The sequence below is a fragment of the Panthera onca genome, chromosome B4, assembly GCF_046562875.1.
Source record: "Panthera onca isolate mPanOnc1 chromosome B4, mPanOnc1 haplotype 2, whole genome shotgun sequence".
NCBI classification, from domain to species: Eukaryota; Metazoa; Chordata; class Mammalia; order Carnivora; family Felidae; genus Panthera; species Panthera onca.
Genome location: NC_138345.1, coordinates 96,474,481 through 96,501,264, shown reverse-complemented (window position 1 = coordinate 96,501,264; position 26,784 = coordinate 96,474,481). Strand labels below are relative to the sequence as shown.

Sequence of the window (26,784 nt, the reverse complement as noted above, 5' to 3'; positions counted from 1 at the left end):
GTCTTCTTTTCCTATCTTTGTGAAACCTTGAAAAGTATGCTCAAATTCTCCTGGTTGGAAAAATGCCCTCAAGACAAAAGCCAGCTTCAGTATTTTTTTAATCTCTGCTTTTTAAAGGTAAGAATGTTGTATGAAATCACAGTCAAGCCTTCTAATATTGATATAAAGACAACTCAAAAAAGCTGTAAGACATTCTATTTTTAAAAAGCAGAAAGACCAAAAACTTGATTCAGTGCTACCAGCAAATATGCAATAGCATGAATGATAAAGGATGTAGAAAACATGTGTCTCTAGATAATTTTCTCAGTAGGTCATCAAATGGCCCTTAGCCTCCACTAAAAGAATCCATAAAAATATCTGTGAAAGTGTGCCCAAAGAAGTATATTCATTATTTCAAAGGAAATAGCATATTTACCTTCAGAAAATCTACATGAGCCAAATAGAAAGGGTTTTTTATTTGTTTGTTTGTCTGTTGTTTGAGTGGTATTGTATCAACCCTGCAGAGTAACAAAATTTGGTCTGTTTGAAACAAAAAGTCTGACTGAGAGTCATATAAGACTTTGATGAATACAGAGGTAAATTGTTTAATACTTGGAAGGTACATTTTTTTAATAATAAAGTTAATCTCTGAATTCACATGTAAAAGGAATCATAATGAAAAGGGTACCTAAAGGTAATTAGGGTAATTGGGGAATTACTCTTTTGAATTTTGCATGCAACATTGGTAACTATATAGGGCTATTAAAGATTTTATATTACATAAATATACCATGTGTGGTTGATTAAAAATGGGTGGTGGTTATGTTGAGCAAAAAGGTGTGAATCCATGAGATGCTAAAACAAAATCCATCCATGGTTATTCTTCAGGAAAATTCGATTCAGTTCAACCTGTTCCAACATATTCCATTGTCATAAGTACACAAACAAAAATTACACTGTGAATGTTTTTGTTCTCTGTTTTCCACATTCTTTTTGTAGAAAGGAAATTTTCGTCCTGTTCTCCTTTTCCCTCTTCTGTACTTCTCATTTGTCAAAATGTCAACCTTTAATTCCAGTTGCCTTGCTTGTTTAGCCTTTAAATCTTAATTTATTCCTAACTTTACTTGTCCTTTTTCTAACCACCATAGAATCCTGTTATTCCAGAAAATCTATTCAAAACATTGCAATCCCCAATGTGCTAGGGGAATATGCATTGGCTGATTCCCAATTCTTTTTAGTTTTTGTCTTCAGTTGCTATTTCTCCCTCAATATCTTGTATAAAACAATTTGAGATTCACAGGCTGAATCGATCTTGTTCTGTTAACAGAAGCCCCATTTCTTTTTGAGATGCATTATAGCCGCCTCCTAGCCTAACGGAATTAAAGTCACATACAGTCACAGGGTGAGCAACTTATAGGAATGGACTACTTACTCTTTCTATACTACCATTTATACTAATTAGAATGGTACTTTTCATTCTTATTTTTGGATATTGATGAAGTCTGGCATGAACAAACCATTGCAAAAGTCATTATAATTAGTCTTTTGCATAAGCAAAACATTAAGAACAAGTAGAGCCGTGAAAGTACTTCAGAAAGCTACAGAAACAGGATCTTGCTATAGACAAGTTCTGTAAGCCAAGACTTCACAGCTCTGACTCTCATACTGTGTGATGACCACTCTGGCTTTCACAAAAAGAGCAAAAAAATAATAAAGCCAAAAACAACACTGTACTAGCATTTCAGCAAAAGACAGAAACTGTGTGCAACAGAAGCATTCAAAAGTAGCATACTACACCATTAGTTAATATCAAAACAATGAGCCACAGAGAGGCAGGAGAGAAAGAGAATGCCCATCCAATAAAATTAATCCATTCCTTACAGTACAGAGTAATCTGCTACTTATTTCCACAAATACATATTGTTTTTTCTTTCAGTTTCATCAAGCAAATCTGAGTCATAAGTGGAACACCTAATGGGGAAGAAGTACAAGTGACTCAAAAGTAAAAGAGCAAGCTGCTTTAAGTATTAAGAGTTGAGAAAGAAAAAAGAGAGAGAGAGAGAAAGAAACCATTCAGTTGGTGATGACTCAAACATGTGCAGAAGAAAACTTGCCTCCATCAGCAAAATGCACAAATTAGTAATTTACCAGTAAGTGGTAAAGGCATTTATCAGAAAAATATCAATAAAATCATCTCCTCCTACCATGTACATTTTCTTTACAAGGGCAAAAAGGTGTTTCCTCTACATGGTGTCTTGAAATTACCCCTGGCCTAAAAAAATGGTAACACAAGGCCAAAGGCAAAGACAAGACTCATGGTAATAAAAGAAAGGAGTTGCTAAAGGATGTCCATCACAGACATTCTCTCCAAGATTTTTTTACAGATATCAACAGATGATTCAGAGATGGATGGGAATTATCTCTAAATTTTCCCATTTACCTCAGAAGCAAGTAGTTTGTTTCTCTTACCATTCACACTTCTACAGTTATAATCAAGAACTTGAGTGATACATAAATATGGGTATACAAAATACACTTCTAGTAAATTATAAATTTTATATTATATTATTTGACTAGGATATACTATGAAATCAAGATCCAGGGGGAATTTTTTGGGTGCTCTTCTTCAATTTAGTTTGCTAATTTGGGAGCAGATTTTTAATTTTATTTTTAAATAATATCAAAGAATGAAGATCTTATAGTCCTTGGTAGTTCACACCGAAATGTTTCATTCTTTTTTATGTCAGGAAGTTCTTTCGTAAATGGAACTGAAATTTATTCCTGTAATTTAAGGCTATTTATCTTACTCTGACCTTGATGTTGACAGAAAAGTAGTGAGTAGCCTTCCTATAATGACCATTCATATATTAGAGCCAATAATTAAGTCACCTCTTAGCTCTCTGTCCTCCAGGGTGAACATATGTAAGTTCTTTAGCTTTTTCTGATAGGATTTATCTCCAATTGTTTCTAAAGCAATCTCCCTCTCTCTCTCTCTCCCTCAATCCCTCTCTCTGTTTCCCTCTTCTCTGCTTAATTTTTCTCAGTCTCCTAAACTTTCATATTTTCTCTGTGAGATGATCATGATCAGTGATTATTACTCCTGGATTGCATACCCTTATTTTTATTTGCACGCCAGTACATTACTTACTTAAAAATATAGCACCTTTTCATTCAGGTAAAATTCCTTCCTTTAGTATGTATAACCCAAATCATACTTCCTACTGAAACAGTGACATAATAGGTGATTAGTTAAAGAAAGTATTCTGGTAGAGTGAAGGGAACATGAGTTAAAAATAAGACGGAAAGCCCAGGTCTGACACCAAAGAGCCTGAGAAGACCATTAAACTCCCTAGGCCTCTGTTTCTTCTTATGAAAATTGAAGATTATTATGCCTACCTTACAGGAATGGGAAAGTAAATAGATGATTAAATGGATGTCCAGTAGCAAACTAGACCCTCAAAGGACAGCTAATACTATTATTCCTACTAATAGTATATTGCCATTATGTCCCTGACCAAAAGCCTGAGGTCCAATTGTTTGAACAGGAATGACCACAAGTGCTATAGTTAATCAATATCTATAATACACCAGATGTGTATCTCTTGTGTAACTGTATATACATACTATGCAGTAAAATATGCACAAATGTGTCATAGAGGACAAAATAGTAATCAGTTGCACTCATTTGATGGTGTATATGTTGCAGTCTGTGAGTGGAGGGGTGCCTGGCTGGCTCAATTGGTTAAGCGTCCAACTTCAGCTCAGGTCATGATCTCACGGTTCGTGGGTTCGAGCCCCACATCAGGCTCTGTGCTGACAGCTCGGAGACTGGAGCCTGCTTCTGATTCAGTGTCTCCCTCTCTCTCTGCCCCTTCCCTGCTCATGCTCTATGTCTCAAAAATAAATAAAACATTAAAACATTTTTATCAGTTAAGCAGTCTGTGAATGGAGAAAGCAAAGGCTATGAAGAAGGACCTGTTTAGAAGAGTAAGAGCTGGAAAAACTTGCAGAGCAGGAGGCTGACTGTGCCTGAGGCAGGAGAACACAGAAACAGCAAAAGAAGAGCTGAGCTGACAGGAAAGGGGTCCCATGAGGTCTAGGGCTCAGGGGTCAGGCCACATGTGACATAACCCATTAGGAAACAGAATGAGTGGGTAACACAATCTTCCTTCCCCCGCTGAAATTCACATGGAATACATCTGAAACTCGTTAATCCTACTTCAAGTGCCAACTCTTTTTCCTAATTCCTATAAACAGATGGGATCTTTCCCTCTGAAACACCATAACATTTTGCTTATATTGCTTTCCTGACATTTACTTTAATTCAATTCAACAAATACTTAGTGAGTGCCTACTCTATGCAGGCAGTATAACGGATACTGGAAAACAATGAAAAGCACAGACATAGAACCGTCCTTTTATGAAGCTCACATTCAACGGTGGGAAGCAGGAAACCAGATAATATAGCAAACATAATATTGAGAAAATTCTATAATATGTTAGAAGGTGATCACTACCCAAACAGCCCAAAACAGTAAGTGGATCAGAATAAGAGAAAGGAATGAAGGAAAAAAAATGAGGGTGTCACTTACCACTTGAAACAAGTGGCCTCTCCAAGAAAGTGACATTTAAGTAAAGGCCTGAAGGAGACAAGTTAGAACCATGATGACAGCTGAAGGAACATCATCCTCTACCGAGGGAACAGCCAGCGCAAACACCCTAGTGTGGGAGGGGGGTTAGTTGGATTTAGGGAAAACAAGAGTTGGTGGAACAGGAATAGCGTGAGTGAAGGGACAGTAGTAATAGATGAAGTTGGGGGATACAAGAAAGAATAAATACTGGAAATACTCTGACAGCAGAGACAAGATTTCCTGACAAATAGGATGAGAAAAAAAGAGGATTGAAGATGACCTGAGAACTGGAAGTTGCCATCCACTGAGATGGATCATATCATAACCTGCCTTCAAATATGTTTATTTGTAAAAAGTTTTATAGGTCTGACTTTAAATCCTTGGCTTGTTCACTTGCTAGATGTCTGGCCCTATGGAAATCACTTCCTTTCTTAAGTTTCAGTTTCATCAGTAAAATGGGTTGAAAATGCCTAAATCCAAGTGTTCTGTTAGGAATAAAGATGATAACACATGCAAAGCATTTCACACAATGCCTCATAGATAGTCAGTGCTCATTAAATGATAGATATGCTTTACTGTTACTCTTAGTATAACTGCTGTCTTAATTTCAGAGGTCTTATGTCTACTACTGGGTTATATTCTTAAAGGAAGAGGCTATCTTTTTTTTTTATTTCTTCTACAGAAATGACCCATTCTGTTTGTAGAGCTGGGATGTGCTCTCTTGGTGTCCTAATCGTGACCTGGTTGACATACTGCTATGAGTGGGAAACCTGTTATCAGAAAAGACAATAGATGCAAATGGCTGGTTGGCTTTTTGTATTCACTTCTAAAAATTACAGAAATTGTATACATTTTCCTCTTTAGCCATACAGGAAATTTTCATAAAATACATCAGCCTTGGTATAATAATTGTTCAAAAGTGTTCTTGTTTGTAAAGGATTCTCTTTAAATTTGCTTAAGTCATTTGGAAATCTCTTCCTCTCTCCCAAGCTTGTAGCAGTTCATTTCAATGTGGCATCATATGTAAATTTAATGAGCATTCGCACACTTTCATCATCCAGGTTATTGGGTCATTGATTCTTATTTCCCTTTGTGCTTTTAGAGCAAAGAGACTATCTCAATCCATCTTTCCCAGTCTTTCTATCTATGGACAGTATTTTCCTGTTTCCATTGTATGTTAGGATAAAAGCATCTTCTTTTTCAATTACACTTAAAATGGAAAATTGTTATTTCACTGGAATGTAATTTTTTAACAGACTAGCTATCACTTTTTTTCTTCCCATCCTAAAAATATGCATGTAATTTTAAGAGTTTTTCTTTTAATCCTGGCCTTGAGACTATCCATATTGAACATCACTCAGTATTTATTCAAAATCACTCAGTTCTTAAATTCAGATCTACACAAATTAGTATTGGGTCTGTTGGTTCCTAACCTTTATTTCTGTATAATCTTCTCTACCCCTATAATACACCACTACATCAAAAAGTTATTTAAAGTATAATGAAATTGCTATGAAGGAAGAATAACAAAAAACAGAAGTGGGAATAATTTCAATAATTATTAAGGAAATAATTATAAGACATGATAAGCCAATGAAGCACTGATGCAATGAGAGGTTGATTGTTGGCAGAGGTTAATGCTGTTTGGTAACAGGGATCTTCAGGGAGGAACACAGAAAAGTAGCAGCAAAACGTTTCTATTAAGTATTACATACTATCACACAAAAAATAAATTCTATATATTACAACTCTAGTCACTACAATCTTTTTTAAAATGTCTCAATCTATCATATTGCTTTTAATATTATTTTAATCTCTTCCACACCTACAGGAATATTCTTTATAAAGTACAATTTTAATTATGTTATTCCTCTGCTTGATATTCTTCATTGGTTTCTCTTGACCTGCTGGATAAAGTTCAAACTTTTTAGTATCACATAAGAGGTCCTCCAAGTTCTTACCTGCTCATCTCCTCAGCCTGCCTATTACCCTAAACCCTCACTATTCTATAACCGTGTTGAACCTGATGTTCCACTCAATCAAGGAACATCAGGGTGCTCCTTTCCTAAACCTCCTCTACAGAATGGTCCTTGTTTGCTTTTTTGTCACTCCCCTCCCCTTTCCCCCTGCAACTATATATTGTACATATGTCTATCATAACACCTAAGACTCTGAGGTTGGCATCCATTACTTTTTCCTACATATCCTTTTTTTTTAATGTGATCTATCTCTCCTGCCAAAGGATGAGCTCATGACCCATGCTAGCTAGTTAGAATATTCATAGGAATTATTCTTCCCTTGGACATAGGGATTGGTCAGTGGTGATCTATTACCTAATCAGAAAAAAATTATAACCCTTTGTGGAAATAGAGATCCCGTTATGATGAAATAAGTTTGCTCTTTCTCTGGGCTTCTTAGGATCACAAAGTTGAGGACCCTATCAGCCTAGATTTCTTTGGGGTCACCCCTCTAGAATAATTCAGAAATTAAGTCAGGTACAGGTGAAGAGCCAAGAAGCTGATGACATTGTTAAAATACGTGGAGCCAACCATTCTTAAAGCTATGACTACATCTCATACTTGACAGATTTTTAGTCAATGAGTTCCTTTTTATCCCTAAATATGGTTTGAGTTAGTTGTCCACATTTAAAATGGATATATTGCTATTAATACTCATATGTTATTGCACTGGCTTATTTATATCCTGTCTCTCCTTTATGTCTTATTGATCATATCCCTAGTACTCAGCACACAGTGCCTGGAGCATAAGCAGAAGCTTATCAAATTACTTTGGAATGAATGTTCTAGCCAAACTTGTTGATAAAAATATGGTAGTGGTTAAGAACAATGGCTCTGGAACTTGAGTTCCTGGGAAACATATCCTTAGATTGCCCACAAGTCAATGTCCTCATCTTTAAAATGAGAATCATGAAAATAACACCCCCCCCCCATAAGGAGATTATGAGAATTCGATGAGTTAATAGATATAAAGACTTTGGCACAGTGCCTGGCCCCAAGTAAGCATGCAACAAATACTAGCAGCTAATCTTATTTATAGCTTGTAAAATTATCTCTGTTACCTGTCATACATCCCCGAATGACATGATTTACCTATTCCATCTATAAAGTTAAATAGGTTATTTCATGTTATCCATCTACAAACTTACCTGATAGGAAGAACCTGAGAAAAGCCAAATCAGAGAACTAGTCTAAGACATGAAGTGTACATCAAGGCCTGATACAGAGATTCTCAAAATGAAGTCGCTGAGATTTCTACCAAATTCTTTTTTTTTTAATTTTTTTTTAACGTTTACTTATTTTTGAGACAGAGAGAGACAGAGCATGAATGGGGGAGGGTCAGAGAGAGGGAGACACAGAATCTGAAACAGGCTCCAGACTCTGAGCTGTCAGCACAGAGCCTGACGCGGGGCTCGAACTCACGGACCGCGAGATCATGACCTGAGCTGAAGTCGGATGCTTAACCGACTGAGCCACCCAGGCGCCCCGATTTCTACCAAATTCTAATCTTTATTTTTCCACATTTACCCTTGAAGATTATTTTTCAGATATGCCACTATTTTTCACTACATTTTTAGAGTTTGATTTTAGCATAATGTGGGTGAATCCAAACAATAAGGGCCCATCAAGAAAGCAAGATGAACAAGTAGACAGAAAATCAATATGGATAGAACAGATTTGAACAACTCTATCAACCAACTTTACCTAACATTTATAAAATATTCCAGTCAACGACAGTGGAATACACATTCTTTTGAAGTGCATATGGTACATTTACCAACAGACACCGAATCCTGGGCCATAAAACAAGCCTTGATAACTAAGAAAAATTCAAGTCATACAGAATATGTTTTACTGATCACAGTAGAATTAAATAAGAAATAAAGAACAGAAACTATTTCTGGAAAATCTTCAAATACATGTAAACTAAATAACACACTTTAAATAACCCATGGGGCAACTAACAAATCAAATAGGAAATTAGAAAGTATCTTAAAGTGAATGAAAATGAAACCTCCACGTATCAAAATCTGAGACATCCATTAGCTAGAGAAAATTTATGGGATAAACATCTGAATTAGAATAGAAAAAAAAGGCCTTCAATTAATGACCTAAACTTGCACCTAAAGAAACCAGAAAAAAGAGGAGTGCCTGGGTGGCTCAGTCAGTCAAACGTCTGACTTCAGCTCAGGTCATGATCTCACGGTTTGTGGGTTCAAGCCCATGTTGGGCTCTGCACTGAAAGTTCAGAGCCAGGAGCCTCTTTCAGATTTTGTGTCTCCCTCTCTCTCGGCCCTTCCCATGCTCGTGCTGTCTCCCTCTCTCTCTCAAAAATAAACATTTTAAAAAAAGGAAGAAAGAAGAAAATAGTAATAATTAGGAAATCTATAACATAGAAAGTAAGAGTAAGAATCAATTAAACCAAAAGCTGAACTTTTGAAAATAAAATGTATAAACTTCTAGCTATACTAATCAAAACAGTAAGAATAAGACAAAAATTAACAATATCTGGAGTTAGAGAGGTGATATTATTAAAGATTCTCTGGTTATTAAAAGGATAATGAGAGAAAATATCATATACAACTTGATGCCAATAAATGAAACTTCTTAGATAAAATGAGCCAAATCCTTGAAAAGATACCAACTACAAAGCTTAGTCAAGAAGCATAAATAGGGGCACCTGGGTGGCTCAGTCAGTTGGGCAGCCTACTTCAGCTCAGTTGTGATCTCACAGCTGGTGAGTTCCAGCCCCATGTCAGGCTCTGTGCTCACAGCTCAGAGCCTGGATCCTGCTTCGAATTCTGTGTCTTCCTCTCTCTCTGCCCCTCCCTCACTCACGCTCTGTCTCTTTCTCAAAAATAAATAAACATTAAAAAAAAATTTTTAAAGAAGCGTAAATAACCCGAATCTGCTAATATTATCAAAATTAAGTTACTAGCTAAAAATCTTCCCATGAAGGAATTCCAGGCCCAGATTGCTGTACTGGTAAATTCTACCACATATTTAACAAACAAAACAAAACAAAACAAAAACAAAACAAAACAAAGCAAAACAAAAAGAATATAATTCTACATAAATTCTCCCAGAAAATTGAAAAGAAGGCAATAGTTTCCTTTTATGAGGCTAGCATTATAGTGATAGCAAAACCAGAAAAAGATGTTACAGGGAAACAAAATTACACACTGATACCTGTCATGAACATAGATGCAAAATTTGTAAACATTTTCTTAGTAAATTGAATTCAACAATATATTTTTAAAAATACATTATGACCAAATGATATTTGTCCCAGGAATGCAATGATAGTCTAACATTAAAACTCACTCAACATAATTCATCATATTAACAAATTAAAAAATAAAATAAGGGGTGCCTGGGTGGCTCAGTCAGTTCAGCGTCTGACTTCGGCTCAGGTCATGATCTCACGGTCCTTGAGTTCAAGCACCGCGTCGGGCTCTGTGCTGACAGCTCAGAGCCTGGAGCCTGCTTCGGATTCTGTGTCCCCCTCTCTCTCTGCCCCTCCCCCACTCAGGCTCTGTCTCTCTCTGTCTCAGAAATAAACATTAAAAATAATTTTAAAAAATTAAACAATAAAATAAAATAAAAATGACCATCTTAATTGATGGGGAAAAGGCATTTGATGCAATCAGCATCAATTTTGGATTAAAACTCTCAGCAATTCAGGAATACAATGCAATTTCTTCAACCTGATAAAGAGTATTTATAAAACTTTAGAGGAAACATCATATCTAATGGTGAAAGACTGAATGCATTGCTCCTAATATCAGGAACAATACAAGGATGTCTGCTCTCATTGCTTCTATTTAACATTGCACAAGGTAAACATACAAAAATCAATTGTATTTCTATATAGAGCAAAAAAAGCAGAAATGGGAATTAAAACGAATATCAATTACAATAGCCTATAGATGTGAAATACTTAGAAATAAATCTGAAAATAGATATAAAAGATCTATTCACTGAAAACTACACTACTGAGAAAAAACAAAGAGAACCTAAATGAATGGAAAGGTATACTGCGTTCATGGGTCACTTAGTATTGCTAAGGTGTCAGTTCTCCCAAATTGCCTTATAAATGCAATGCAATCCCTGCAATTCCCAGAGAGTTTTTATAGAAATTGAAAAACTCATTCTAAAATTCACATGGAAATTCAAAGTATCAAGAATAGTCAAAAGACCTTCAAAAATGTGAAGAAAGTTAGAGGATTAACAACCTTAATTCAAAGTTTATCATAAAACTGCGGTAATCAAGGTTGTATGGTATTGGCACCAACATAGACAAACATATTCTTGAGAGAACAAAATAAATAGTCCAGAAATAGACCCATGCATCTATAGTTCACTGACTTTTAACCAATGTGAAGTGGCAATTCAATGTGAAAACACTAGGGCTTTTAAGAAATATTTCTTCAAAAATTAAGTATCTCTACGCAAAAAAAGAAAAAGAAAAATATTTGATTCAAACTTCACACCAATACAAAAATAAGCTGAAAATAGGTTGTAGATCTAAATATAAACCTAAAACTATACAACTTATAGAGGGAAAAAAAGGAAAAACTTTCCTGACCTTGAGTTGGTCAAAGATCTTTAAAATATTACACTGATGGGGCGCCTGGGTGGCTTAGTTGGTAAGCGTCCAACTTCAACTCAGGTCATGATCTCACGGTTCGTGGGAGAGACCTGCGTCGGGCTCTGTGCTGACAGCTCAGAGCCTGGAGCCTGCTTAGGATTCTGTGTCTCCTTGTCTCTCTGTCCCTCCCCCACTTGCAGTCTGCCTCTCTCTCTCTCTCAAAAATAAATAAATGTAAAATTTAAAAAAATTTAAATATGACACTGATAATACCATCAATTGAAGAAAAACATGATAAAGTATACTTAATCAAAACTAAAATCTTTAGTTTTCAGAAAGATGCTATTATAAACATAAGGGTCAGGTGACAAACTGGGAAAAATAGTATTTGCATATCACATATCTTATATCTGTGTTCAAAGTATATGAAGAATCCCCAAAACTTAATAATAAGAAAACAAACAATCAAATTTAAAAAAAAATGGGCAAAGGATTTGAACTAACCTTTCACTAATGAAGGTATAGGAGGAAAAATATCAAATGAAAAACTTGTCAACATCAATAGCTGTTAGGGAAACATAATTTATAACTACAGTGAGATAACATTACAATATCTAAAATTAAAAGAATTGATTATACCATGTTTGTATTGGTGAAGATGTGGAGAAAGCAGAAGTTTGATACATGTTTGGAGGGAATATACTATGTTTCAATGGTACAACTATATTGGAAAACAGTTCAGCAGTCTTAAAACATTGAACATACCTACCATATCACATGGACATTTCACCTTTAGGTATTTACCCAAGAGAAACAAAAGTGAATATACATACAAGACTGGCACACAAATGTTCATAGCAGCTTTATTTGTAACAGCCCCAAACTATAAACAACCCAAATATTCAAGAGAATGAAGAAATTGTACTATATCCATGTATTCTACAACATGAATATACCTCAAAATCATTATGTTGAATGAAAGAAAGCAGACCAAAAAAGAGTACATACATATTATTTCATCTATATAAAACTCTAGAAATGCAATTTAATCTGTAGCGAAAAAGTTGATCAATGGAGTAGAGAGGAGAGATGGAAAAGTGATTACAAAGAGGCACAAGAAAATATTTGATGGATATGTTCAGTAACTGGGTCGTGGTGATGCTTTCACTGTATACATATGTCAGAACATATCAAATTGTACTTTTTAACATGTACAGTTTATTGTATTTTAATTATACCTTAGTATAGTTGTTAAATTTTTTTCTTGTGAAATCTTCTTTGAAAAACAGCATATCTATCATCACTTAAAAACACACAGGAAAACAGAATTTTCAGTGGTAATAGCACTGAAAGATACATAGCATAAAGATACATAGCATAAAGATACATAGATAGGAAGACAAGCCCCTAGCTAACATCATACTAAGTAGTGAAAGGTTAAAAGCCTTTCCTCCAAGATCAGGAAAAGACAAGGATGCCCACTCTCACCATTTCTATCCAAAATAGAAATGGAAATACTAGCCATTGCCATAGCAACTAAGCAAGAACAAGAAATACAAGATATCCAAATCAGAAAAGAAAGAAGTAAAATTATTTCTCTGTGTAGATGATATCTCATATATAGAAACCCCTAAAGATTCCCCCAAAAGCTGTTGCAACTAATACATTAATTCAGTAAATTTGCAAGATCCAAATTTTACATACACAAATCACTTGTATACACTAACACTGAACTATCTAAAAGAGAAATTTAAAAAGCAATCCTATGCTATTTACAGTAGCATCAAAGGCCATAAAATACTTAGGAATACAGTTAACCAATTAGGTGAAAGACTTGTACACTGAGAACCATAAGACATTGATGAAAGAGATTGAAGACAGAAATAAATGAAAAGATATCCTGTGATCTTGGATTGGAAGAATTAATACTGTGAGAATCTTCATACTAGTCAAAGTGTTGTACAGATGCAGTGTAATCGCTATCAAAGTTCCAATGGCATTTTTCACAGAAAACAAAACAAAACAATCTTATAGACCCCAGATAGCCAAAACAATCCTGAGAGAGAACAAAGCTGAAGGACTCTCACTTTCTGATTCAAGCTATATTACACAAAGCTATAGTGATCAAAACCATATGATAATGGCAAAACAAAAACAAAAACAAAAACAGCTACATAGAACTAGTAGAGCAGAAAGAACAGAGAGTCAAGATATAAATCCAATCACATGTGGTCAACTAATTTGTGACAAGATCACTAAGAACACACAATGAGGAAATGACAGTCTCTTTAACAAATGGTCTTGGGAAAACTGGATATCCCTATGCAAAATAATCAAATTGGACCCCTATCTTATACCACTCACAAAAATCAACTAAAAATGGATCAAGGATTCCAATGTAAGACCTGAAACCATAAAACTCCTAGAAGAAATCATGAGAGAAAAATCCTTAGCATTAATTTTAGCAATGAATTCTTAGATAAGACACCAAAAGCACAGGCAACAGAAACAAAATAAACAAATGAGACTATATCAAACTAAAAGCTTTGGCACAAAAAAGGAAACAATAAATTGAAAAGGCAACCTACAAAATGGAAGAGAATATTTGCAAAATATATAATTATAAAATATAAAAACATACACAAAACTTATAAAGAACTCATACAAAAAAAATCCCAACAGTCTAATTAAAAATGGGCGAAGGACCTGAATAAATATTTTCTCCAAAGATATTCAATTTGGCCAAATGGTCCATATCAAAAGGTGTTCAATATCACCATTTATCAGTGAAATACATATCAAAACCACAATGAGACACTAAATAACTGTTAAAATGGCTACTTTCAAAAAGATACATTTCATTGGGCGTTGGGTGTCTGACTTTGGTTCAGGTCATGATCTTATGGCTTATGGGTCTGAGCTCCATGTTGGGCTCTGTGCTGACAGCTCAGAGCCTAGAGCCTGTTTCAGATTCTGTGTCTCCCTCTCTCTCTGCCCCTCCCACACTCATACTCTGTGTGTGTGTGTGTGTGTGTGTGTGTGTGTGTGTGTGTGTATGTGTGTGTCTCAAAAAATGAATAAATATTTTAAAAATTAAAAAAAAAAGGTAAGACATAGGGGGCACCTGGCTGACTCCTTTGGTGAGCCTGTGAGCAACTCTTGATCTCGGAGTTGTGAGTTCAAGCCCTATGTTGGGCATGGAGGTTACTTTAAAAAAAAAAAAAGATAAGAAATAACAAACGCTAGCAAGGACAAGGAGAAAAGATAACCCTTACACAGTGGTGGTGGGAATGTAAACTGGTATAAACATGATGGAAAACAATATGGAAGTTTCTCAGGAAATTAAAAATAGAATTACCATAAGATCTAGCAATATATCTCTTGGGTATACATCCAAAGGAAATGAAATCAGTATCTCAAAGAGATATCTGCATGTCCATGTTCCTTTCAGCTTTAATTCACAATAGCCAAGATACAGAAATAATATAAATGTCTTCCAACGGATAAATAGATAAAGAAAATGTTACATATTTTAAATGTGATATATATTGTGTATATATACAATGTTTTGTGTATGTGTAATATATATATATGTAATACACACACATGATTCAGCCATTAAAAAAAGAGAGAAATCCTGCCATTTGCAACCACATTGATAAACATGGAGGGCATTATGCTAAGTAAAAAAAGCCAGACAGAATGGTAAATGCTATAAGGTATTACTTATTTGTGAAATCTTAGGGAAAAAAAAAAAAGGCCAATTTCATAGAAACAGAGAATAGAATGGTGGTAGACAAGGGCTCAGGGAAGGAGGAAATGGGGTGATGTGGGTCAAAGGGTACAAATTTTCAGTTATAATAAATTCTCATGATCTAATGTATGGCATCGTTGCTATAGTTAATAACATAATACCATATACTTGAAAGTTGCTGAGAGTATATCTTTGGCATTCTCACCACATACACAAACAGGCAAAAGAGTTAACCATGTGAGGTGGTAGATATGTTCATCATCTTAATCATGGTAATCATTCCATAATGTATATTTATATCAAAACCTCACACCCTGTGCTTTAAATATATACAATTACTTTTGTCAATTATTCCTCAACAAAGTTAAAAAAAAAAAAGATACATGGCTAGAGGCAAGTCAGCCAGTACCCTTTATGATGGTGTTCTTAAACACTGTGCCACAGTCTGCTCATTTCTCACCTTTATAGGTTGGCAAGACTCTGTACCAAACTGTGGAAAGGGTAAAATAATAATCATTATATATATTTTTTCCTACTGTTTTGATTCTTAAACTTCTTAAAAACATTTCAAATTCTCAAATATATGGAATCTGGAATAGATGTTATCTATGTACAAATACATCTAAATGTATTTAACCAAGATAATATTTTCTTGATCGTTATTAATGTGGAGGTAAAATTGGCATTTACACACAGTTTTAGAGAATCGGTAGCAGGTAGAAATTAAGTCCAGACAAGTCTCCAAACTCATCTCAAGCTATCTTAATAATATTTTTCTACGTTTTCTAACTCACAGCCCATTTCCATACGCCAAGAAGAAGGGAAGAATCGTATCTTCTGCACTATATTTTAGGAATAAATACAGTTGAAGAAACTGAATGTACATCCAACAAAATATGGCCCCCAAAACCTCATATATAAAAATTAATATATATTCTAAATTTTGATATTTTACATAAATACATTAATATATATTTTAAAAACGGTTCTATACTTCTGCTTATTTTTCCAAATCATCAAAAAACCCTTTATAGCCAATGAAATGATCAGTGACTTGAAAAAACATTTTCTAACACAATTTTTATCTTTACATATTATAGCATATAATATTAACTAATAATCATTGAGCTAGTAATTTCCTGAGGGCAAAACAGAATATCCAAATTAATGTACAAATCATCTGATTTGATCATCTGATCAATCACTATATGACTTCTAGTTGTAAATAGGAATATTTCAGGAAAAATATTAACAACAGTTTTTAAAAATTTTAAACATTATTGAATCAATAAACTATGTGGAAATCCCAGTAAATGCAATTCAATCTACACCAAAGATGAACTAGACTTTAACACTATCTTAACAATTACTAAGTGGCTACTGAGTATTAAACAGAGATGTACATGCTCAAGTTAAATTAGAACTAAGGGATAGAGATAAAAGGAAAAATTTTAATCCACGTTAACAATGGGAAAAAGTTCAAAGTCTATCTTATTTCTGTGTCGAGTCATAGGTCCAAAATCTTTGTCAGTCATAGTCTAGTCTTTACAATTTCATTTATCATGATTATTATCCAAGAAAGATGTTTAATTCCCTAAATTTCCTTAAATAATGTTTATAAAATGCTTATGTCACTGCCTACACCGATTTGCATCAGCCAACCCAAAATAAGCAACTATTTAAGGAGCACTGATGACAAATAATTTGTCACTATATAGGTCAGCTCTCTTGTTAGTAATAATAAAAACTGACATTTACACACCATTTGTACAGAAATTTCATATTGAGTCTCCAAACATTTATTCATTAATACTTCCAACATTTCTATGCACTATTTGGCAAACATTCATCTCCATTTCACTGATTTATAAAGCAAAACCCTAACTCATAAAATGACATGAACCTAGTTACTCCATTTTCTACCTCAGTCCATTTCTATCTGCCAGGAAGAAGAGAAGAATAAATCTAGCATGAAATAGTTTGGCTACCTCGGGAGATATCCAATTCATGGCATTTGGGTCTCATCTATTCCCACCTTTTTATAGGCGATCCAGTCAAACACCCTGTCAATATCTGTTGCCTGTAGCACTTCCTGTGATACTGGATGGGAACTGGCCAAGCCGTCAAGCAGCATCACTTCATGCAGAACATCCGTCAGAAACCTCTGTTTTTCCTGCAATACAGTAGATGTGGCAATATCATAGGTGATTCATGGTTATGACACAATGTGTGTGACAACATGAACAGAACGTGTGTTACTTAACAGACGATGCTCATCAGCCTACATGGTAAGACTGAACTTCAAAGAGAACCCAGTGAATAAAATGCCTCTTCAATTACTCTAAAATGAGAGTGGTTGATTTGAGCACAACATGAAACAAAATCAATGGGCTACAATGGGCCCTAAATAGATTAAAAAACAATGGACTGTTCCTTAACAGGGGTTAAAGCAAATTCAGACAGTGGACACATAAATGAAATAGACTAAGCTTGTTTATGTGTTCTACAGGATGAAGACTGCAGTTTCAGTCCCAAATAACCTTTTTAGTGAAGTTCAATATAAGAATAATAACTAAATCTCAGGGTTCCAGTGCTATTTTGCTATTTACACCGTTTATTTGTAGAACCATCTGAGCAACACACACTCTCTCTCTCTCATCCTCCCACTTTTCCTTCCCCAAACCTCCCCTCCCATGTAATTTTCGCTCTAACACACTCACCTACACACACACACACACACACACCACCACCACCACCACCACCACATTTATTCTGTGAAAGAATTTCAGGAAACCACAACAAATAACAAAAGGCATATTGACATAAACTATATTCGTAGACATAAATGTGAATTCAGGATAATGAACATAAAGTGGAGATCAATAGGTATTAACAACCCATTACTATAAAGTGGTGAAAACAAAGAAAATCATAAGATTTCTATTCGGTGTGATGTTGAGGCCTTTGTATCTGCTCTGATAAAAGCTGATTTGTTATATTAGAAATAAACTGTAAAGGAAAAGTACTTCTCTGTTGCTTTTGTTTTAAGAAGCTTGCTTTAGAGAAACAGCTTGGGTTTTGTTAACAAAAATGCTGGCAGCTATTAGTTCTCCTGGCCTCCTGCCTTCACTGAGGGAGGAGGGGAAAAAAAAGAAATTGGAAGCGATAACAAGGCTAAATAGCCCCCAGATAGTTGGGACCTGAGGAGTATCATTACAGATATTAAAGACTGCAACACTTAAATTGCTATAGCTAATTCTGAACTCACTCCTGGAGCCTCCTACTTTGAGCCAGCAGATGAACCGCATGTTATTTCTGAGTGAGTTGTAATGTCAAGCTGAGATTACACCAATCTTGGATTTAAAAAAAAAAAATAGAAATGGAGAATAAATATGATTAAAAAAAGGAATAGTTAACTAGGCATATATGTGTGTGCTCTTTAAATCTGCTTCTAAAGAAGCATCTTAGTTCATCATCATTTGTTCAATGATTTAGTATGTTTAATCAATAATTTAATTAATTCTCCAGCCAACTACATACTATAAGGTTTATTTCTAATAGCTTATTTTTATAGTCTGTGGACCATAGATCTAATTTCTTCAGCCCTTTTTTGGTCTGAGATTTTCTCGTCAATGGTCTATACTCCATCAAACTGAATTGGGACTGAACTGCTCCCAGAAGTCTGCTTCAGCCCCCAAGAGCCAATGGTGAGAAGTTCAAACTTACAATGAATTGACAATATGACATAAACTGATACTGTTATTTCTTCTCAAATTAAGTTCCTAATTCAAGACAAAATTAAGGAGAGTGAAGTTGGGCTTTATGATTTACAATTTTAATGGGGTTCCTGGGTAGCTCAGTCAGTTAGGCGTCCCACTTCACTCAGGTCATGATCTCGCGGTGAGTGTGAGCCCCGCGATGGGCTCTGTGCTGACAGCTCAGAGCCTGGAGCCTGCTTCGGATTCTGTGTCCCCCTCTCACTCTGCCCCTCCCTTGTTGACACTCTCTCTCTCTCTCAATAAATTTTTAAAAATTTTAATATAAAATTTTAAAATAAAATGATTGGTAGTTTATTTTAGGACCACTATAAAATAAAGATAAGATCTCAAGACAGAAGGCCTAGATTGAGAGAGTAAGAGAAAATCATGTATTTCCAAAATAAAAATGTTAATGTTACTTTTAAGCAGGTATGCAATCTTGTTACTCTTATTCAATTTAAAAACACACATTAAAACTATTTGATATTGGAATTAACGGGTGGGATCATGGAATATATCACTATACCTCAACTTCACTGATGAACACTTTTATTTATAAGAAATACCAGTTGAAGATATGATTTCCATTCTGAAGAAAAAATATTCAACTCTTTAAATAGTGGTTGCCCACTCCATTATGGAACTCAAACATCTGATCGAAACCATAGCGTAAAATGAACTTAAAATAGTGTTTTATCTGAATCCTAATTTATACTATTTAGCACCAATAAACATATGTTGATCAATATGAAAATTCAGTACACATATCTTCTTTGGCTGGCAATATGATTTTAAATGATATAAAGCAATTAATTACAAATAGTTACAAATTAATTACAAATAATGATATAAAGCAAGTAATTAGTAAAGTGAAACCTAAGGTAAATTTCTAAAATGAAACTCAAGTGAAACCTAAGGTAAATTTCTAAAATGAAACTCTCTTATTTAAGGAAATGCAAGTTATATGTAATATGTTGCTTCATGCTTCTGGAGGAAAACAAAAACAAACCTTTGCCTCCTCAGTAGAATTTCAAGAAACAGTGTTTAAATTTAACAATGTTGAATCGTTAGCAAAAGGTTCATTTTCTACATTGTTGGAGAGAATGATATTGTATAACTGAGGGAAAAAAAAAGACATTAAAGGAGATTAAAAGGGAGGAGAAAAAAATAAAAAAGAAAAGCTTGGCAGACGAACACTCACCAAACTTGGAAGAGAGAACACCTTAAACTGAGGAGGAGAAAAGAAAACTCTAGCCAGAGGCAAATCCAATTTAACAAAACTACAAAGAGTTTCCAGGAGAGATGGTGCTAATTTCTTTATAAAAACTTGTGTCACTTTAAAATTAAAAAATGATCTTAGCTTGTCAGTCCCCTGCTGGGGTGCTCTCCCCCATGCTCAACAACAATAATGATAACAGTAACGATTACAAAGTATTGATTAATTGCCTACTGCCAACCTGAGACCATAAAAATTTCAAAATAAAGTTAAAGAAATCCTGGCTCTAATATGAGATAAGAGATCAAACAAAATAGTTGGATTCTGTGAACAAAATAGTGGTTTTCTCTTACAGACTAGAAATGCCAAAGGAAATTTGAAGGAAAAAAATACTGTAAAATGGAATTATTTATGCAAAGTTTAATGGATGAAGTAGAATTTGTCTGATCCTTGAAGGAGTTTTAAAATTGTGTGTGTGTGTGTGTGTGTGTGTGTGTGTGTGTGTGTGTGTATGTGTGTATGTGTGTGTGGTGTGTGGAGAGAATAGTATATTTATGGTGCGTATTTAACAGATAGCTTTTATTCTAGTTCATATATTAAGGTCACCATGGCAAACTAATTTAGCGCTTTCAAAAAGCAGCACAATAAGGTAAAACATGAAACTATAAAATCTGTGTAAATGAGTTTAATGTTAATAATAAGAATAAATCCTATCAGTCTAATATAGACCCTTCTTGGAGCTTTTACATGTCTACATTTAAACAGTTCAAATAATATTGAATGTATCATTTTCTATTGAACTGTTTTCAAAAACATATTACCTTTGAATTTTTGGAGAACAGTGCAAAGGTTTTTCAGATAGGTAAAGAAAATGTGAATAAACAGAGAATAACATGGGAAAAGAAGAAAACTTCCATTATTTTGCTCATTCATTCATTTAACAAATATGTATTAAATTCCTACTCTATGCCAGATATTATGCTGTGTCTGGGGAAGAAACATATGACTCAAACTTAGTTTCTAACCTTAAAGAACTCAAAAGTGTAACAGAAAGACAGATAAACAGCTAACTGGATTATAATATGATGGATGTTATAAAACACAAAGGATGAAATGATTAATTAGTTCAGAAAAGGCTTCACAGAGGAAGTGACATTAAAGTGGGTAGTTGAAGGATGAAGGGTTACTTAGATGAATGGGGGAAGCAGCTTTTAAAAAAAGGGCAAATCCAGGCAGAGAAAACATGAAAAACAGCTACTCTGTTTGAATCCTGTTACCAGGTGGAAGAGTTTGGTCTTAATAAATAGGCAGTAGCAGGCATAATAACATAATAAAAGTAGTGTCTTCGGAAAATTAACTTATCTGTGGTATACAGGGTGGCTTGAGGTCTGCAGAGACGGGAGGCAGAAAGTGGCTATTGTACTCAGAGCTGATGTGGTGATGATGTATTAGAACAAGGTGCTGCTGAAGGGCTGTGGTATCTGAGAGATATTTTGAATGAAAAATCAACCAACATTGATGCCTTGATGCCCTGGTCCCCTTAGTGGATGATGGAGACGAAGTATTAAGAGATAACTACATAGCTTTTAGACTTGATGGAATTTTTAAAGGGTGGGGGGAAGCTACTGAAAGAAATGGAGTAGTGGAATAAAGTTTGTTTTTGTAGTGCAAGCTAAAAAGATCACTTTGTGACACGTTGCAAGTAATATGAGAGCGAACATCCAAAGAGCAATATGCTACAGGCAACTTGAAGGAAAGGCCTGGGTCTGAGGAGAAAGTGCTAAACATCTTTTGGCAATAAATTATAGTTTGCATGAAAATATAAATAAAATCTCAGAGGGAATCTTCTCTTTTTTTTATTATTTCTTATGATATTAGCATTTCATAGACCAGTATCTAGTAATATATGTAAAGGGAGTTATTAAGAATTTTTATCACAGTGTTAGGTATACTTGACAAATTATATTCCTTAACATCTCAAAAAGGCTTCTGCCCAGACATGCCAAATTCTAAACGGGTAACAATGAATATGCCTGATCTAACCATGGTCCAGCCACCGGCATGGTGATGAGTGGGAAAACAGGAAGTACTATTGAAAGGTAAGGATGACAGCAAGTTTCTACAGAAAGTCTTAGTAATTTCAGTAAAAAGCAATATAAGGCGGACACTTTGACTCTGGCACCAGGAAAGAAAAAAAAATCAGAGAATAATCTGAATCAAGATCAAAAAAAGTCAAACACATCAAACCAGACTAAGATGAGAGTGAAGCCTGAACCAATTCAAGCAGTGGTGAGGTGCTCATAGGCATGAAAAGAGCAGGAAAAACAGTTCTCAGGGCAGAAGTGGGTTATATAAGGGCAGCCACAAGGACTCAATTTTCCAGGAGGATGGATGTAAACCCAAATGGCTCTTTGGCGTTCCTAGGAGAAAAGACAGGCACACTGCTACAAAGTTAATGAAAGTGTCCCACACCAGAAGTAATACATTTGTTATTCGCTAGCTGGGTGACCTTGAGCAAGTTACTCAGTATTTTTAGACTTCAGCACCTTCATTTGTAAACATATGTGGTTGTGAAGATTAAATAAGAGAATTTGTTCTACAAATATTTATTGAGCACCTGCTATATCCCAGATGGTATGCCTGGTTCTGAAGATAAAAAAGATACAAAGGCATGGATTCGACCTTCAACGATTTTCTAGTAGTAAAAAGAGAGACAAAGATGAAAACAAATATTAAAAAACCACTTGCTGTATGTAAAAGTGGAAGTAGGTTCAGGATATGGTGTGCCTATACAAAGAAGGCTGTGATTTGTTCTGCCTGGGGAGAAAGCAGGAAAAGCCTCTGAACTGAAGTCCGTGTTGAGTCCTTAAGGATGATTTGAGTTTTCTAGACGGAGACAACAGAAAAGGGCATTTTGGACAGAAAGGAGTATCTTGGAAAAGTCATGGAGATTTAATGGCTTGTTTGGGAGAGTACAGAGTTTTCTGTGAGAGAAGGCAGGAAGGAAAATGGGGTAAATGACTAGCAATTATCACAGAGGGATTGACAAGAACATATTCATCAAGGATCCTCTATGTCAGGTTAGGAAGCTAAAATTGGAAAGTGACATCATCATATGCACATTGAGAGAGATTATGAATAAATGGTGGAAAGAGGACTAGGGGTGAGGAGCAACCAGAAACAAAAATAGGATGATATTGAATAATTATGCACAAAGGACACATATATGGGGCATTATCTTTGTGATCACAAGATACTGTACCGATTATTTCTCTAAAATCTAGTTCAATTTTGTGACGATCAATGATGATCAACAAGGCATTTATTTGGGAATTCCAAGATGTATGAATTAAATGTAGATTTAGACATCAATACAGACAAACACCTACATAGACATGTATGAGGATGCATGTATAGATAACCAAATAGAAGCAAATATTTCCTTTTTCAGTATTTTCATTTGTTTAAATTAGTGTCTTATTCCAATATCTAATGTTCACAATATTAGTTTGCTTTGTACATGTGACGTCCTTTTAGAGGTTGGGGAGACAAACACAGTTGCGACCCAACTCCTGCCTCCAAGCAATTCCCATTACAATAAGGAAGACAGATAAGTGTACAAATCATTAATATCATCCGATGGGTTGAGTATTGGTTGCATAAATAAAGTACTATGGGAGTAGAGAATAGAAATAAAGTTATGGGTAGAAATGCTTTCAGCGTCTATGACCACATCGATTCAACCTCACTTGATCTACAAATAAGAAGAAATAAGGATACTGTGTCATGTTCTATCCCTCTGGATATATATTCTACCATGAGATGAAGACTTTTAAGAACTCGTAGGTTAAACAAAATGCCAAGTAAAGCATTATTAATCTGAGTTTCTTGCTACACAAGACTAGAACAAACTATATAGCTATGCACAGCATTGCACGGTTTGGTTTTTTCAGTCTTGTTCTTGGTGATTCATTCAAACCATGGCGAAGGTTAAAACCGAAGAATATGATCAGGAATTCAAACAAGAGAAGTAAACATATTGAGAGACAACATTAATCAGGTGTTGTGTAATATACTATCTCTGTAATTTTGCAATTATCATCTTTGTAAACAAATAACACGATGCCATTTTTGTAAAAATTAGAAATTATTTGGGTTCCAAGTTTCCTAAAATTATTATTTTAATAAATAATTTTACTCTGTAATTTTATATTGTCATCCTACTTTTTTAAAGTTATAAAATGTCCAAAAGTATTTCAAGCTTTACTCAGTTGAAAGTTACTTGTGCAATGTACTTGTGCAATATTATGCCATTATCTAGCCAACTGGCTAACATTTCGTAGACACCTAAATCATATAGATAGAGAAAATAAAACTAAAAAGGTATTGAAAATAAATGTTGCTTCCCTTTAGGGATGTACCTTAAAAATTAACATTTTACAATTTCATGTTTAAAATACACATGCCAAAGATGTTAATAATCATTTTCATGTGCAGCTTGTTAAAGTGATTATTTCTATTGAAAATCAAACTTGTGTAAACACACTATATAGTAGGCATTGAAGAATAATTTTTAAAATAATCACTTTAATGCCTACAATGAAATAAGTACTATACTGAAATTTTTACTTCTGTATTTGTTTACATAACCTTAAACAGAAAATGGTACATAAACATAATAATCCAGGCAGCTTTGATATAACATTATTCTGGGATTTCACACAAGCTTTATAATAAGTAACTAAAATGCGTTCTGTATGTTCTTATTTCTTTTACCTATCAACCACATTTCATCCCCACCAAGCCACAAATGCTCTAAGATGCCTAATTCAGTGCATAAACTAAAAAAGCAATCATATTTCTATAAGCCTATCTCCAATGACTTTTTAAGCCTCTCATAACCCCAAATAACCCCCTGCACAGGTTTCCATGAACTGCTATATTCTCAAACGTGACTAACACAGAGAAAGTGGGTTAAATTGTCTCTTCCATGACTATATCCTTCAGCTGCCTTATGTTTTGTTTGTAATGTCCAAGTTGAATGTGTCATGTCTCATATCATCCAAAATGTGGCACAGCTAAGGGAAAATGCTAAGATGAAACACAAAATGTGCTATCGCATTATATACAACTAAATTATGAACCTTCTGCAGAATTACTCAAGAACCTTAAAAGGAGAGCAGTACTGATATGGCAGAAGGTATCATCAATTAGGCACTCATGTTTTCATTAATTATGATAATCCTGGGTCTTATGGAACAATCAAGATGTACTTCAAATAATGTCAATCACAATAATAATTATGAACAGGTTGTCTAATTACATAGCTCATTCCAATTCTAGCAGCCCAAAAAATCACTGTGAATAATAACCATATGCCATATGCTTCATATAACCCTCTTAAAATGTTCATACCGTTTAGCTCCCGTTCACTTTTTTAGGATTTCTTGACACCTTTCCCTCTATTTTCCTTCAAACACTGATCCAATGCAGTTTAATATATTTTACTTTTTTAATGTTTTATTATTTATTTATTGAGAGAGAAAGAGAGAGAGAGAGAGGGAGAGGGGAAAGGGCAGAGAGAGAGGAAGAGAGAGAATCCCAAGCAGGCTCCATGCTGACAGCACAGAGCTGGACAGTAGGTTTGATCCCATGAACCATAATGTGGTGACCTGAACCAAAATCGAGTTGGAAGCTTAAGCCACTAAGCCACCCAGGAGTCCCTCATATATTTTAAATCTCAATATCATTTTTAATTCAATGAATGAGTTCCTAATATAAATATAGAAACTGTTCTAATCTTTCACAATTGGTCTGTTGACCTTCACTTCATAATTTTTTTGTTAAATTTGACCAGACTTTTATTATTGAACACCTCATAGATGCTATACTTGGGGTTAAATCCTGAGAAATGATGGCAAAATAAACAGTCTCTAACCTGATGAAGCATATTGTTTACTAAGGGAGCTTTACTTCCTGTCCTTTGTTAGTTAACATGAACTAATTCCCTGCTCTTTCACATGTCATTTTAGGATCCTTTCCCTAGACTTTAAACTTCTGACAGACAATAGTTTCTTAAACTTTTTCCATAACCTTATCTCTATTTTGGCAGTAAGAATATTTTTCTCTATCTCTATGCCTAATTTTTTTTTGACATGCTGATAAGACATTTCAGTAAAATCAAATTTGCCAATCTTCTCTGATACCCACACATTTGTTTCTCACATCTATCACAAGGACTCTAATATTTTGCAGACACATTAATAATACGCTAATCAAGGCACTATAATATTTGATTGATAAAATGTAATTCAGAATATCTTTTAAATGCACACTGACTAATCATCTTAAACAGAATCACTTTCTGTTTAAATTCTAATGAAAACTTTCTTATACCATTCAGTCTGGAAGAATTCCAAGGATAAACCAATCACTGCCTAAAGTTATTAACATGGTTACCAAGTGGCTAATTCATTTTATGTTATTTTAATTTGTGAACTAAATAATAATTCAAATGACCTTAATTCTGTAATAAAATTCTTATTAACTTGATGAGTGAAATTTATTACACATTTTTGTACTTTAATTTCAACATTTAGTGGTATAAATGGTCAGTTCATCAAATAACCTAGCTTGATAAAACTTTATATTTGATGCCAGATCAAAGAAGTCTGTATTTTAGATGAAAATGAAAAGGATTACTTTTTTTCAAATTTGAAAGATTTAATAACCCATAACAACTCAAGACATATGGTATTTATGGCTCAGAAAGTTAACCAATTCAGAAAATTCCATATTTATTCCCAGATCTCAAAGTAAGCTACTATAATATTTATA

General features: G+C 34.5%; 1 protein-coding gene across 1 annotated transcript in view; it reads right to left on the bottom strand.

Moving 5' to 3' along the window:
• The window catches only part of TRHDE (thyrotropin releasing hormone degrading enzyme), a 384,591-nt gene that overhangs the window by 141,643 nt on the left and 216,164 nt on the right, over positions 1-26,784 (bottom strand). The window contains exon 6 of the mRNA XM_078449668.2: positions 17,009-17,146. Within this exon, the coding sequence (XP_078305794.1) occupies positions 17,009-17,146 (138 nt within the window). The remainder of the gene's footprint in view (positions 1-17,008; positions 17,147-26,784) is intronic.